Source organism: Callionymus lyra, chromosome 5 (assembly GCF_982586985.1).
Source record: "Callionymus lyra chromosome 5, fCalLyr1.hap1.1, whole genome shotgun sequence".
NCBI lineage: Eukaryota > Metazoa > Chordata > Actinopteri > Syngnathiformes > Callionymidae > Callionymus > Callionymus lyra.
The window spans coordinates 31,559,233-31,575,442 of record NC_141822.1 but is presented as its reverse complement, the minus strand read 5'-3'; the positions used below and the strand labels follow the sequence as shown (position 1 = coordinate 31,575,442).

Here is a 16,210-nt window from a genome sequence, read left to right as displayed (position 1 = left end):
CTTCTGAAAGATGGTGGAACTCATTGTAAACCCGGAATGTTCTGTTCCTGATCCGGTCCAGTGTCTTTAAGCGGTGACTGCCCAGAGGGTCGTGGGAAAACACAACAACATCAGGTTTGTGTTCTAAGCTTCTTGTGGTCGAGGTTGGTTCTGACCCGAGCTGAGTAACCAGCTGCTGTGTCTGCAGGTCCAACTCCTCGCACTAATCCACTTACACTCTCAGGAGCCCACACAGCATGAACGACACACAGGTCAGTGAGCACTTTGTGTTTCAGTTGCATATGGTTGTGCGTTATCTTCTGGAATACTTTCTGAAATGTTGACATTTTCCATTTGTGGAATGTGTTATTTGTTGTCCAATAATATTTTGGACAATACAGACATACAAATATATTTTAAAATAAATTATAAAAATGTGACAAATTAGGAATTTATATCAATAATTCTTTTTTAATTTTAAGAAACAGTGAAATTCTTTAAGTATTACAATTAAGCACCATATATTTTACACATTGGAAAAAGATTTGCTATAGAAAAATTGAAAATCATTAAACTCAGATGGAATGATTATATCGCCACATTTTTATCTATTGTAATTGTTACAAGAAATCCTTAATTTATCTTCTACATGACAAGACTTTTCTGGACCTAAACTCTCAAATTTTGGGAGAATCATGTGCTGTAAACGATTTATTTTTAACTCTCTCACAGTCATTGACCACGACTTAGCGTTGTGTAATTTCTTGAGATTTGAGCACAAAAACATTCCATCAGAACTTAAAGTCTGAATCATGATGCAACAATCTTCTGAAAGCTGAAAGCCAGACTGCAGTGGCTTAGAGTAAAGGTTCTGTGGATTGGCAACAATCTGGAGATACAACACTTTAGTCGCAAATGACTTAATGAAGTTTAATGGCAACATAATAAATCTCTAAATATATTTCCATGGTAATTGTTAATAATAATAAAAAATTTTTTTTTTTTTAATTGAAAAAAGTGAAGGGAATGAGAGACTAATGGGTGTAGTTTAACAAGAGGGCTTATTTCTCTTAACACAGGACAATTATGAGTAGTCAACCAGGCGACACAGCTTCTGATTCAAGAAGTCTTGTTTACCATCAATCCTGGAGTGTTTCTCCTCCGCCAGGACGAGGAGGTGCTGCAGCAGGTGGAGAGGGAGGTGCGGATACGTGAGGGGGCCAGCAGGCTCCTGGCCGCTTGTACCCAGAGAGATCAAGCCCTGGAGGTGTCCAAGACCCTGCTCACCTGCAACACCCGGATCCTGGCCCTGCTGAGTCAGCTGCAGAGGATGAGGAAGGAGCAGGTCCTACAGAGAGCAGGGCGCAGGTGAAGCTTCATGATGCGGTGTCGCTGATCTGACACTAGAGGGCGCCGTTTGTAGACGTTTGGCACGTTAAAAAAATTATTTACTTATTGTGTGTGTGCTGATACGACATCTTCCACACATTTGACATCTTCTCATAGTGTTGCAGATATGTTGAGTGAAGTTATTGATATCCATAATAATGTTTATTTCGAGTCTCTAAAACCTCTTTTCACTGACAACAGGCCGTCTGAAGAAACAGGCTCTTGTATCGGAACAGTCGCTCTGTCAGGTATGGAGGCCTGGACGTGTGTAGTGTTGGTCTTATTTTGTATTGTCAAATCACATATATTTAAATTCTGCTTAAAAAAAGTATATATATTTTAGGGTATGGAATTGTACAATTCAAAATAGTACTAACAATAATTATAATAAATATCTGAAGTGTCACTGAACAGATCAAATGTAAAAAGATCAGATTTGTATGATAGTACATTCAGTAAATAAAATATTTTGAATTCAAATATATTCAAATATGTATATATATATTTTTAAAAAGCTATGTTATATTGTCAAAATTGTTTTATGTTTTATATAATTTTATTAAATAAAGTCATACTTTTTCTCCAGGTCTGCGGATCCCCCTCATGTGGAAGGACTCTGAGTACTTCAAAAACAAGGGCGGTGAGTTCAGGAACAAAAACTTCACTGATTTACTTGTACCAGCTACTGACCACTGTGGACTGGCTGACCAAAGAAACGGCTTCTATAGGGAGACAGTCATAATGCTTGGGTCATTTTTGTTCGTGAACAGAGCTGCACCGCTGCGCCGTCTTCTGCCTCCTCCAGTGTGGCACCGAGATCCAGGACACCGAGCTGGTGCTGGTGGACCGGACCTTGACGGACGTTTGTTTCGAAGACCCTGTCGTCTTGTGAGCAACTTATCCATGAACCTTGAACTTGAAAATTGTCCCCTTTAGTTTGTCTCTTCACTCACATGTTGGTATAGATCATGTAGAAATGTACCTTTTTCTTCTTTTCATTTGCCTTTTTAGTGCAGTATATACAGTAGTTTATGTTTAATGTGCATATTCTTTGATACAAAATAAATAGTGTATAATGAAAGAATATATAGCTTATCAACAGGAACACTTTGTATTGATGCTGTCAATTTATGTGCTGTATTGTGTGTTCGCAGCGAGAATGTGAGTCCAGATTTCGTTCTGCGCGTGGAAGTCTACAGCAGCTTCGTGGTGGACGACTTCTCTCCCGCTCCCATCTCCCCCAAGAGAGTGGGCCGCCTCGGGGGATCTCTCGGCTGCTCCTCTGGGAAAAAGATCCGCGCCGCCTTTGAGTCTGCGGCGGTCTGCGGGTCGGTCTCGGGCGGCAGGTCGGCCAGCGTGTCGCCTCCTCTGCTCCCAGACCTTTTTGCTCTGTGAGTCTTCACCTGAACCTGAGTCTGGTCGCAGCTGGAGAATGTTTACCCTGAAGCCTTTCTGCTAGAAGGCTCTCCGGGGGTTATTTGCCAGAAAATTAAATCTAATCTTCAGAAAAAAAGTTCAGAGATGTCATCAAAGAGAAGCTCTGCCTTTTGGATGAAAAATATTTCAGAATCAATATGGACACATCCGAGGGGAAATCAGAGCCTGCGAGCATCGACCTGATTCCACAAATGTGAAGTCTATGCAAAATAAGAATCACCTGGGAGGAAGTGTTGAAGTTGAAGTACAGTATGTTGGTGCAAGTTTGTGATTCAGCTCCGGGTTTGTGTGGACGTCATTGGTTAGTTGGATGTTAGTTATGTTTGGTTTGCCTGTGTGCAGGTTAATAGGCAATTTACATTTTCTATTTACGCTTTTGTGTGCAAGTATTTGGATCTTGAGATCTGGACATCTAGTGGATATGAAAGTACTGAAACTGCCTCAGTTGTATGGATCAGAATTTCAAAATAGTTTTCTTAATTGTGTCCTCGTCTGTGGAGCTAAACTAGATTCAAATCTTTTGAAGCTAAAAAGGGAGATTTGAACCTGGGGAAAACAAACTGTTTGACAGTAAAAATCAACATTTGAATCCATGTTTTTCTTCCTTTGATATTGTGAATCCCCTAAACATTTTCTTTAACTGAATATAAAAAAAAAATTTTTGATGAAAAAAAAGTTGTCTTGAATAATAATAATAAAAGAAAATGGATTGAAAAATATGGAGCCTCTGAAGGAAAAAAAGAAGGAAATATAAGGAATAAAACGCCAGCTATTACTCGCATGTGCGAATCCTGTAAAGACTAGTGATGGTCTTATGAAGCTTCATGAAGCAGTGTCATCATTTTCCACTAGCTGGCGGTCTCTGAACTTTTTTCCTTTGTTTTAAACAATTGTTCTAATGAAACATAACATCATTTTTAAACTGATGGCGCCACCTAATGACCTCTAAACAACATGACACTGCTTCATGAAGATTCATCAGCCCATCACTAGTAAAGAGCTGTTTTTTTTATTTCAAGATTGTTTGTAACTACTCAAAATGAATTTAAAAGTCTTAAAATAGTTCTCTTATTTCTTATTTGAACAATCTCTTATTTGGGATTGTTTTTTTTAAACTTCTCAAGATCTTTTTTTACTTCTCGAGATTGTTCTTGACATTACATACATTTGCATTTACATTTAACAAACAATTTAAGTTTAATAATTTAAATTTAATAATTGATTTCAGTAAGTGGAGTTTAGTGCTAAAAATGTGTTCTGGATCATTTGTCAAGACTGAAGCATGTTAGATTTTTGATGTGGGAGTCCTTTGGTTTGAACCTGTCTGGTCATAAATGTGATGTTTTAAGGTTGTTCCGTTGTTCTTTTAAGGAAACACTATTTGACTTTTGTTCAGGGGCCCCAAATATAACCTGCTGGCTCACACCACTCTGAGACTCCATCACGTCCACAACGGTTTCAAGACTCACGACTTTTCTCTGACGGCTTCAGGTGATTCATTCCTTCCTCCTCATGTCTCCCTGTTCACCAACTCGTCTTCTCCAGAGGAAAGTCCCTTCTGGCTGCCACTCTACGGCAACATGTGCTGCCGCCTGGTGGCTCAGCCGCTCTGCCTGACCCAGACGCCCATCAGCGGTCAGCTCCAGGTTCAGGTGAGTCTTCGCTCCTTCCCCCATCTGAACAAGACTCACACTCTGGTGCAGCTGGACGGAGAAGATGGCTGGAGAAACGTTATCGGGGTCCTCAGAGGGAGAAGTCTTGACTGCTATCAGGGACCAGAAGACCTGCAGGAGGAGAGGAGCCCCGTCATTGAAATCTCTATCAGCAAGGTGTGTGCGAAAGATGAACGTCCACATTGATGATTGAAACAAAAACCATACAAAATAAATACAAATCAATATCGAAGATCCAGCTGACACCACGGTTCCAAAAAAAATCCAAACTCAATATTCGTCCTAAAGTTATTTATTATAAATTATAATGTTTTTCCATACTTTTTGTCTTATTTTACATATACATTTTTAATCATCATCATTCATTTGTTTATCGTCGTCTTCGACAGAAGCACAGAAAATAAATAATTAAATATACAAATTTAAATAAATAACTTGAATAATTTTTAACCCTTGCGTTATCTCAGGGTCACCACCACAAACATTTGTTTTCGGGCCTTTGGGTCACCTTGAAAATATGTACAATATTTTTTCCATCGTTCAAATAAATACTTCGAATTCAAAGACGAGATAATCATATGCAATAAACTATCAAACGAGATCAGAAATTATCATCTATCTTATTTTTATTATTAATTCTACTGAATAAAATTGTTATTACCTATAGTTGCTATTATTTTAGTTTCACTTACATTATGCCAAACATGTTTTGAAATAATTCTCTGACTAACTATGTTTCTTTATCACACAATAATAAGCCAATTATCACCAACACAATATGGTCAATCTAGTTTTCAGGATAGTACATTTGACATGAATTGATTCTGCCAGTAAACGTCTACGCATGAATGTATTGTTAGTATTTGATGGTGTCGACAGGTCAAATTATTATCAGACAATACATGCCAGTCAATTAAGATTCCAGAGTGATGAGTCCTGTCTTGTCAGGAAACAACGCTCTCTGTGTCTCAGTCAGACGGTTGCCAGCTTCTACACATCAACAAGAGTGACGTGACTCACATGCTGACGGCAGAAGACACACACAGATGGTTCCTCGCCCTCAAACACCACGTCTTCAGTCTGGGTGAGAAAAACTTCGGGAAGCTACGTGAGCCCGACTTTGTATCGAGACCATTTTGACTTACTTTGTCTGTGAGCTCATACACAGAAAACAAGTTAGAGTAATGGAGTTTGTGTTACCTAGTTAGATTTACTAGTTGGTGTTAGATAGTTAGTTTTACCTGGTTAGTATTGGCTAGTAAGCATTAACTAGTTAGTTTAAGAGATTTACTGTTACCACGTTAAAGTTAAATAGTTAGTGTTGAAGAATTAGTGCTAGTGTTTGACTCTTAACCTATTACTCTTCACCCATCAGTCTTTACTCGTTAATTTAAGATAGTTAGTATTGCATCATTCCTGTTAAAGTAAGTAGTTACTTAGTTTCTATATTTTATTTTATTGTTCCAGACCAGGGTCACAAAGCGCTTAAACAATCAAAACAATACCCAATAAAATAAATACTTAAAAGGTCAAGACACCACTGAGAACAACACAGGAGTCTCAGAAAATCATGGAAAAGCCTTAACGAATAGAAATGTCTAAAGATGTTTCTTAAAGGAGTCAGTAGATCCATCAAACACAGAGAGAGAAAGATCGTTCCAAAGCTTAGGAGAAACAGCCTGGTAGGATTTCTCTCCTCTGGTCCTGAACCGTGTGCGAGGAACCATCAGTAGATTCTGATCTATAGACCTCAGAGCCCGAGCTGGGGTGTAAGGCTGGATCAGATCAGTGATGTAAGGAGGAGCCTGACCATGAATAGCCCTGAAAGTTAGAACCAGAATTTAAAATTTGATCCTGAAAAAACTGGCAGCCACTGCAGGCGAGACAGCTGCTTCTTGTTTAGTCATGAAAATAAACTGTGGCAATAGTCCAGACGAGAAGACACAAACGCATGGATTACAAACTCCAGATCATGTTGTGACAACATTTTCCTCAGTTTAGAGAATTTTCTCAGTTGAAAGAAACAGTTTCTGGTCAGTTTTCTGCAATGTTGAACAAGAGACATGTCTTTATCAAAACAATCAACAGACTGACCTAAGTCACCCAAGTACTGACTCAACCCTGGAACCTTATCATCAGGAGTAATCACCAGAGTTTCAGTTTTATCCACATTAAGCTGCAAAGTGTTTTCACTGAACCATTGTTTGATTTCTAGCAAACAATTGACTAAGCTGTTCAGCCTCTGGGGCTCAGTTGGATCAAAAGAGCAGTAGAGCTGGATGTCATCAGCAAAAATGTGGTAAGAAACATCAGGAAATCTCTGAATGATTTTACCCAGGGGATTTTACCTAGATTTTATCACTCAATCTTCTTAGCAGGATCTGGTGATCAACTGTGTCAAAGGATATTGCTTTGATTGTTCAAGCGCTTTGTGACCCTGGTCTGAAAAAGCGCTCAACAAATATTACTTACTTACTGTTGTAAATGTTACCTGGTTAGTGTTATGATTGAGCAGTTATTTTTAACTAGTTGTTTTTAAGTGTTACTGTTTGCGAGCTGGTGTTGGAGAGTTAGTATAACCTAATTAGTGTAAGTGTAACTTATTGGAAACTAGTAAGTGTCAACTAGGGTTAGAGAGTCAGTGTTTACCAGTGGTGTAACCTAGTTTGTGTCAGAGCGCTAATTTAACCAGGTTGTTGTTAGTTTCTAGAATAAGTTTTAACCGAGTGAGGATTAGAGAGTCAATTTTAACTAGTTAGTGTCGTAAATGTAGTTTTAACTAGTTAGGGTTAGATAGTTAGTTTTATCTAGTTGGTGTCATAGTTACGTGTCAGAAATCCATTGTTAGCTAGTTGAAGAGTTACATAGCAGTTAAGACTCAGCAGTGGACATGAAAGTATCAGATGTTGAAATTTTTCAGGGGTGAGAGGTCGAGTGAAAGTGTTTCAGATTCCAGGCTAGTGAGTTAAAGAGAGAAATTGATAGTTGGTGCTGGAAGGTAAAGGAGTTTGAGTGGACAAAGTAAGCATCTGAGAGTTAGTTCTTGAGATTCACGGAAGTGTCATTTGAGTCAAGAGATCTTCTGAGGAATCTCACCACAGGTTGTAATTTAGCGAGCAGTGATTATCAGTCTGACATAAAGTGAACCATCTTACAATTTTCTTTTCAACAAATAAAAATATCGTCGTTAAACACTAGTCTCTCAGACATAGTTCTTCGTGTTAAACATACGAGGGCTTTATTGGCACAAGCTTGTGCACGCCAGCATAAACACACACAGTTCACACAGTAACAAGTGAGCAAAAAAATCATAAACTCAGATTCACATATAAGATAAACACTCACAACAAAACGTTCTTCCACAATAAACACATGTTGACATTAACATTGATACAAAAAAACACATACTCACAAGAAGGCTCCCAAAGATGCACAAACACAGAGCTCATTCTCATTTTAATAACATATCTAATAATAATCAAGTATGTGTGTTGTTAAACACTGCACATTATTTGTTATCTCTGTGGTGGACAATAAATATCAAGAAAAAATAGAATCAGCTCTTCTGATTTTCTGTTGCCCAGATGAGAGCCTTCACCAGGCAAAGGAGTTGAAGTATGTTGAGGTCTTGTTAACGTGTGAAGGAAGAATGGAGAATTTCATATCTCATCTATTTTCATCAGCTCTGTGCTGACCAACACTTATACGAGTTAGAAGCTCGCTCCTCCAGGAGGGGAAACTGTTTCGTTAGGATGTCTCCTGGATTTGAGTTCAACCGGGAGATGTCCAGGGGAAGACCTATGAGTGGGAGGGGGGGAAAGAAATACTAGTACCTCCTACATTTTTAATGAAAACACATACAACTAATCAAGCTTATTTCAAGTACTTTATTGGAGTTTATTTGTAAACTGATGATCTGGATCTGGCAGGACCACATGTCAACTAGAGATGAAATGAAGCTGAGGGTTTGTCCGTGTCTTCCCTCCACAGCAGAGTGGAAGAAATGCGCTGAAGACCTGATGATGATCGAGCCGGCGAAGAACTGTCGGAAATCCCTCACCGTCAAGCCAAGGTCACTTTTCCATGAAATAGGTGAAGACATCTTCCCCATCGTTGGTACATTTGAGTGGGATGAACACATTCATCAGAGGAGAAGAAGAGAGTGCAGTCAGGGTTGAACAGCACTCCAGAGTAGCTGGGGAAGTAGACATGTTTAGAGAGGTTCAAGAGAAAGAAGCCAAACTTCTGAGTCAAGTCATGAATTCAATGGTGACGTATGATCAGAGGGAAAATTCATCAAGAAGAAATGAGTGATTTTGTCCCCAGAAACCAACCAACCAGGGTTTCAGTAGAACAACAAGATTTCTGCATCACACCGTAAAGTAGACCCATGAGTTCTTGAATAGGTACATCTCAATGACTCAAAGAGAAATATTTATTAATTCATGTCTGGACAAGCTCAACAGGAAGTTATTTTATCTGTGATCTTTTAAGCTTTTACTGCAAGGAAATTGCTCAGATCCTTTGCAAACCTGACTCTTGAAATGGTCGATGAAGACGTGGGAAGTAGTTTAAAGTGTTGTGTGTCTGAGTAGAAGAAAGGTTTGCTTTAACCTCAGAACGACTCACGTTTCTTTCGTGATCTGCACCAGCTCTGTTTCTATTCTAAGTGGAATGCGGCCCAGGAATGAGCGGACAAACCGGTTTTTGGATGAAAACAAACGCGCTTCATTAAATGGCTCTTAAAAGTGACACTGAGTGATAAGTCTGAAGTCCAGGCCATCAATTGGAACATTCTTTCTAATGCCTTCGTGGGAACAAGTGATTTGTACCCTAAGTCCAAATGTCGTTGACTGATGATGGAAGAAAACCAGGAGATGCAGGAGGTCATAATTGTCGTGAAGCAGAAGTGGTTTGTTTTTTCATTTTATCAGAGTTTTCTACTGCAGCTTCTTTTTGAATCCAGGTCAAAAACAGGATCTTAATCTAGAGTCTATTACCAGACATACAGCTGTGAAGCTCCTGGAGGCTCCGGCGACCCCTCTGGCAACAAACCTTATTGCTAAAATTCTTCTGTTTGATCTCCACCATCAGTGACACGTCAGTCAAGTCAAAGTACGTTCTTGACACAACACTGAGGAAGACGTCACTGTCTGAATGATGTAAATATATATTTAAATCACTCTCATATCAGACATTGAAGTCTGTTGGCTGGCTTCCAGTAAAAATATAATACAGGGCGATGTAATCATTTAACACACGTGTCAAACACAAATTTGGCTCGTCAACGTATTATAAACTGTAGTCAGCTGGAAAGCATGTTGACGTCTCATTAGATTGAGCCTCTAATAAGAGAAATGTAGACTGACAACATATTCTGTTTGAGCTTTTAGTCACTGTCAATATGTATAAATATTGTCCTGTTGAAAATGTCGGCCTTTGCTTCAACTGATTTAACTGAACGAACAAGAGCGAAATGTTTTGGCCTCTATGCTTGAGGACAAGAGCCAGATAACAGCATTAAAAGTATACAAAACAATAAAAATGCATGGGGGAGCCATAGTATGCTCCAGGAAGAGGCGTTTCATTGGGGAGGAAAGTATGGTCCTCTTTGATCTGGCTGAACATTTGAGTCTCACATTACCTGGCACTTCGTAATGAGAAATCTTTGTTTCCTATCCATTTTTTTTTCCTGTTTCAAAAATTGCTTTGCTAAGAAATTCGGGATTCAATTCAAATGACTGTTTAAGGATCTTGCGTTAAGAATCCATGGGTGCGAGGACATCTTCTTTCATTGGTTGAGATCCATTTTTCCCCTGATGCATCTAGAGAATACTGGAAGTCTTTAAAACCTGGACTCTATCTACTATCCTTCCTAGAGTTCCTTGAGTTGGCCGCTTTACTCATAAAATAAATAAAATGTCCGCTCTTATACCGTGGTCCATCAGAGGTTCTTGATTGTTGCGCCTCCAGACCCATCATTTAGTTCCAGCATATCCTGTAACTACCAGACGCATCTTTAGGTTTTATCGAAGTTCCTATTACCATTGGGCCTAAAAGAGATAGATCACCCAAAACTTCACTCATTTTCTACTTGTCCTCATGTGGACTCATGTGATTTTGAAGAGTGAAATCCGGCTATACTATCAATTCAAATCTTAAAATGAGCAGGGACATATGATAAATGCTTTAACTGTTTATCCCCGGATGATTCTGACCTGTGTGTATTTTAAATTGTTGCTTAGTGTCCCCCTGCTGTCCCACTGAGGGTGCTGCAGTACCAGATTTGTCCCTGGAGATCAGAGCCAAGCTTTGGCACTACTACAAGGAAAGGTAAGACTACAACACATTATTGTCCAAGTTGCATTCAGCTTCTCAGTAGTAAGTGAGGCATAGTGGATTGGAAGACTTAACATGACCCATATACTGTGATTGTGGAACTGGAAGAGCGTGAATTACACTTGCCAAGATGCCCTCCAAACAATGGATGCTCAAAATGAAACTGTTTCTGACATAAACTGTGGAAACGCCACCAAAAGGCTTCTCAGAGTAGTGCTCCGTCTTGGATTATTTTTCTCAGAAAAATGGACTCAAAGTCTGCCACAATGCAGACATATTTCAGTGACTTACCTGATGGTCGGTGGAGCTCAATGACTTATCTTTAAAGGCAGACTGGAATGTTGCACCTGGACAGCAATCAAATATTTCACTGGACTTGACCCAAAACAGTCATAAAGTCGTAAACATGGTATATTTACCACTGGACCCAGAGCAGCTGGAATAACTACTTTCTTATAATTACCTGGATGGACTACCGTGCACGCGCAGAGGCCACTGGATCCACCGGTTCAGCAGGAAACGTTGATAGTTAATATATTTTCATTTCCCTATCTGGAGGATCTGAGTCACGGTTTCATTTTTTTTTACAATGAAACCTTTGTTTGACTTTGGTTGAGGGTTTGTAAATTACACACATAATGTTTATAGTATATTTAATTTAAGAATTATTGTTTTTTACTATTTTAAACATATTGTGTACAAAACAAGTATTACAGATTGGAAATTTAAATCATGTGGCTTAAAATTTCGCCTTTGTATAGTATTACTTGAAGCTCACTCGCATAAAGGTCAGAATAAGTAAATTAAAAAAATTACTGAGTCTAAATTTATGAAATGAAAGTACAGTTTTCAGGGTTAAAAAATATTTTAAGGTTGTTTTAATGTAAGTCTTTGACTTTACAGTTTTGTGTCAGAGATCATTTATCTCTCGATTCAGAGGATGTTCTCATCCCACTCAATCGTTTGATACGATGGAACATCTAATCCCACATCTTATCTTAAAACACGTCATCTAATCATTACTAGCAAGATAAAAAAAATTACTGGATATCACAGAACATTGTTTTTATTGCTTGAGTCCATATTTATTTTTTAACAAACCTTATTACAAACTTGTCTTTTGACTTTGGATTGTGGAAACATGAATTCAATACAGATCTCACGTCATCTGTCAAAATTAAAACATTTTAATTGTATGGGTTGAAATGTTTGATGACATACCAAAATTAGTATTGTGGAATAACATCATTAAAGATCATTTAAATATTTTTTCCATCATCTTATAAATTCTATAGAATAATTGATGATATCATTATCAAACTGTGAAGTAATAAATGTGAAATGTTATATTATGAGAGGATTCTCACTCTTTGATTTTTCTGACGTAACTTGTGGTTTAGCTAATGAAGAAATAATTGCACTATTATACTAATAATTGCACTATTATACTATTATATCCACGGACATGCATCTAAGAAGGTCAGAGGGGATCCCAGTGCCACAAGCCAACCCTCAACCACATCCCCGGGCAGTCCAGGTGCCACTGCAAGACAGTCAGACCACTAGCCTACCCAGCCTTTGATGTCTCAAACAGCCACAATATCACCTCCTTCCAGCACCGTACCCCTGGATGCTACCACGGGCCCACTGGGCCGAGCCCCCCAAAGCAACTAAGGGACGGGGGCTATGGGCATCAGATGTCACCCCAGAGAGGCCCTGCAGGTTGTGCCATGCCTCGGACTGCCCCTGCAACCCAAACCAAAACCTACCCGACCCAGGCCAATGATAGAGGCACAACGCATGCATGTGTCTCAGTGATTTTCAAGTATTGCAGTGGCGCAAATATGAGTGTATGTTTGGGAAGTTATATCAATAGTGTATAGGCTTAGGAGAGAGAGGGAGGGAGAGAGAAGCAAGTGCTTATCATTTCAAATTTTTATCTTGTGCTTTAGCGCATCTCAAGGATTACGCAGAATTTCAATCTTCCTTTTGCTGTGGAGAGCGTAAAGATAGCTGCTATCAGCGTCACTTTTATTGCAACTGAAAAAAGGCGGCATAAAATATGTTATTTGTAAAAAAATATATCTGCAACTATTTAAATTTTAACACTTTATTGAACTATTAGGCATGAAGGAACACCATGGGTATGAAGAGTATACTTTGGAGATTCTTTATCATGAACTACAATGTACTACGTGTAATTTAGGAATTACAAAACAAACCAGTCAGTCAATGTGTATCTTATTATCTTAAGTATTTTTTATGAACTTTAGCTCATAATAAAATAACTTCACCTGTTATATTCAAACCAAAACAGATATGCAAAACAGCGGGTAAATGATACCTGACTCAGTGTTAAATGCGTGAGAACTGCTTGTTTACAATGAATCTGCAGACGGATCTTCATTATTAAGGTATGTCTCAGGATATCTTTGGGCAACACAAAGGTATCACTAACTACTTATTTGTGTTTAAATTTAAAATAATGAACTCTCAAGACAAAATAACATAGTTTCATACAAAATATTTATAAATATTTTGACACAATGTCTCTTTTATTCTGAATGATTCAGCTTCAATCATACGAGACGTTGATAGTTTCATTGCAATCATAATTCTAACATCTATTGGGAGGAGTCAGGGTGATTTCCCAGATTCTCAACGTTCCTGCTGGTAAATAAGCAGCTGCATCCTCATACCGACCGACGCCATTACAAACATAGTGGCAGCCAAGAGCTCTTGGCTAAACCTGTAGATGGTGAAATTCCTTTTCGAACGTGTTCCTTATCTTGATTTTGTTGTTCTTTTTTTGGTTTACAGCTATTGACGGGACCAGAAGTGTCGACCAGGAAGAAGAAGAGATTACCGGTGTTAACTGTTGATTACTGACCTGATCAGGTCCATTTATCTAAATTGTGTGTCTTTTGTATGTATACATGTGTCACTTTCCTTAAGTCCCTCAGAACATCTGTGACAGAATCAATTGAATTAATCGAGGTTTTTTTACTGGAAAAAGAAAATCAAAACTTTACTGACAATATAATCTTAAGTGGTCAGCTACAACCATTGAAATGACAAAACATCAAACTCCTTTAATTTTTTCTAAATAAGATGATTTCCATTTTCATACAGCAGATAAATTCCTCTTTCCTGAGATTTTTACGAAATTCCTGTCATAAAAAAAATCTCAATCAATTACATACCAGTAATTTGATTGTGTAATTTCATTATAGATTTACAGAACTTATCTTCAAAATATACGAACAAGGATACGGGATGGTAAAGTTCGAGTCTCTGCAGCTTGCACTGTTATATGCTATATGCTAAAGCTATGCTAGCAAGTATAACATTCACCTTAAAATGTAAATAACCTTAAATTACAGTTGAGAATAAACTTTATTGTAACGTGAGTTCATTTAAGCTCTACCAAACACATCAAACTTATTTTTCAATGATGTCACAGATTCTCTGTAACAGAAAAGGTGGTGCATACAAGCAAAGGATAAAAGACGATTTTGAAAAAGATATAGTTTAGTATCAAATAGACAATTTTTAGAATTAAACAATGAATATAATTATGGTTAAAAATGACATATTTTAAATGAATATATTCGTAATAATTCTTTATTGGACCATCTAGCCATGAAAAAAATGTCCGGGTTGCATAATATAATTCACAATAAACGGTTTTCTAGACCTGACCCTATGTAAAGTTTTTCTCAATTTCTGTGGGTATTATAAAAATGTCAAGCATATTATGAAGTACTTTTACAAATATATTGCCAGCAACAACTATTCTACTTATAACATTTACCTTGGTGGCTTCTAAACCTCTTTCACACCCAAAGATGCAATGCTAATTTATCACAAAATCTAAACTTTTGACACTTTCTTGGAGAAGAATTAACCTGGAAACTCCAAACATGAAAAAAAGGCCTTTAATGATGAATGTTTTTGCCTCAAGAAGAAATATGTGTTGTTGACACAGAGATACCTGGTGCTAAAATTATCCTTCAAGAATCACTATACAGGCCGTCAGCCGGAACATGTTTAAGATTCCAGCCTCTTGTGCAATTCTGTTGAGAACTCTCCACCCTCTGGCCAAGTTTAGAATGATTACAAACAAACAAAATGGGATTGGAGGATGTCAAGGTCAACACTGTGAGGCTCAGCTCGATAAGAACAAGATTGTTGTGTTTCAAAATTTCTCTGATGAGTTGGAATTGTGTTTATTATCTCGCACAATATGGATGATCCACACGATACAATAACCCTGAACATAAGTCACAGTAGAGAATCTGCAGAGTTGTACATCTCCTCACTCTCCTTCATGAAACTCGTCACAGCCTGAGTGACCTCTCCACTCTGTTGACTCACAACAGGTTGAGGTTTGATCCTTGGGTAAACTCCCAGCATCACAATAATGTAGGAAATCAACATTGACACATGATGAAGCTATTCAGTTCCTGTGCCAAACAGCTCATGTTGATTCTGGCTCTGCTCTGTATGTCGGCAGACAAAGACCAAATTCATGAGGAATTGTCAAAGGGTGAAGCTCTGGTCAGAGTTGCTGGGGAGGATTCCATCTTGGATGATGTAGGTTTCAACACAAAGGGTCCTCTGTAGGTCTTTGACCAGAACTGATGTGCAGCTTAAAGACATGACAACTTGTTGGTGAGAACGCGGTCGAGACAAAGTCATGGCCATGAAACACCAATGAAACAAATTCTCTCTCCGATAATGAAGAAGTGTTTTGAACGGATGGAATGTTGTGACTTGGATCTAAGATTTTACCGGTGTCCCAGCTGTCTCCTAAACTGCTTTATTATTTGTGAAGAAAACAATATATGCTTTAAAACACTGAATTTCTGACAAACTATGATGTTCTTTATTATTATAATAATTGAAGTAGTTCATTTTATTATTTGTTTTTTGCTTCGTTTTTCCTTTTTCTTTCTTTCTTATAATACTACTTTTACTACTAATACTAATATTTATCTTGATTATTTATATAGTAAAGATTTTTTAAGGGGTTCTTAATGTTATAATTTGTTCATTTATTTATATAGTATTTTAATATATTTTGCTGATTCAACTGCCAGGTAACATTTCTCCATTAATTTCATTTCCTGTCAACATCACTCCTGTTGTAGCATTTTCATGTTGAACTTTAATGCGCTACTACTACTCCAAGATGCAGTAAGTCCCTCATCATGATCATGTTTTGAAGTTATTACTTTATGAAGTTCTCCACCGTCTGAAATATCAGCGAACGAGAGGTTAAGAGAGCAGAGTCCATTGTGATGTAATACTGGGCTGCACTCCTCCTGCAGCCAGCTGTCACCACACCCCGCTTTGTTTATACAATGAGTCCCTTGGAGGTGGAAGATTCT

At 38.1% G+C, this 16,210-nt stretch overlaps 1 protein-coding gene across 1 annotated transcript; it reads left to right on the top strand.

Annotated features, from left to right (window-relative positions):
* The first annotated feature begins 195 nt into the window (after window positions 1-195).
* On the top strand, window positions 196-14,468 carry LOC148080324 (rhotekin-like). The gene is made up of 13 exons (XM_087792652.1): window positions 196-251; window positions 1,148-1,347; window positions 1,570-1,616; window positions 1,955-2,008; window positions 2,139-2,256; window positions 2,523-2,759; window positions 4,202-4,296; window positions 4,351-4,457; window positions 4,509-4,634; window positions 5,427-5,562; window positions 8,469-8,570; window positions 10,724-10,811; window positions 13,638-14,468. Exons 1-13 carry the CDS (start codon window positions 237-239, stop codon window positions 13,642-13,644), a joined length of 1,332 nt encoding a protein of 443 aa, XP_087648778.1. The 5' UTR covers window positions 196-236; the 3' UTR covers window positions 13,645-14,468.
* Window positions 14,469-16,210: the final 1,742 nt, after the last annotated feature.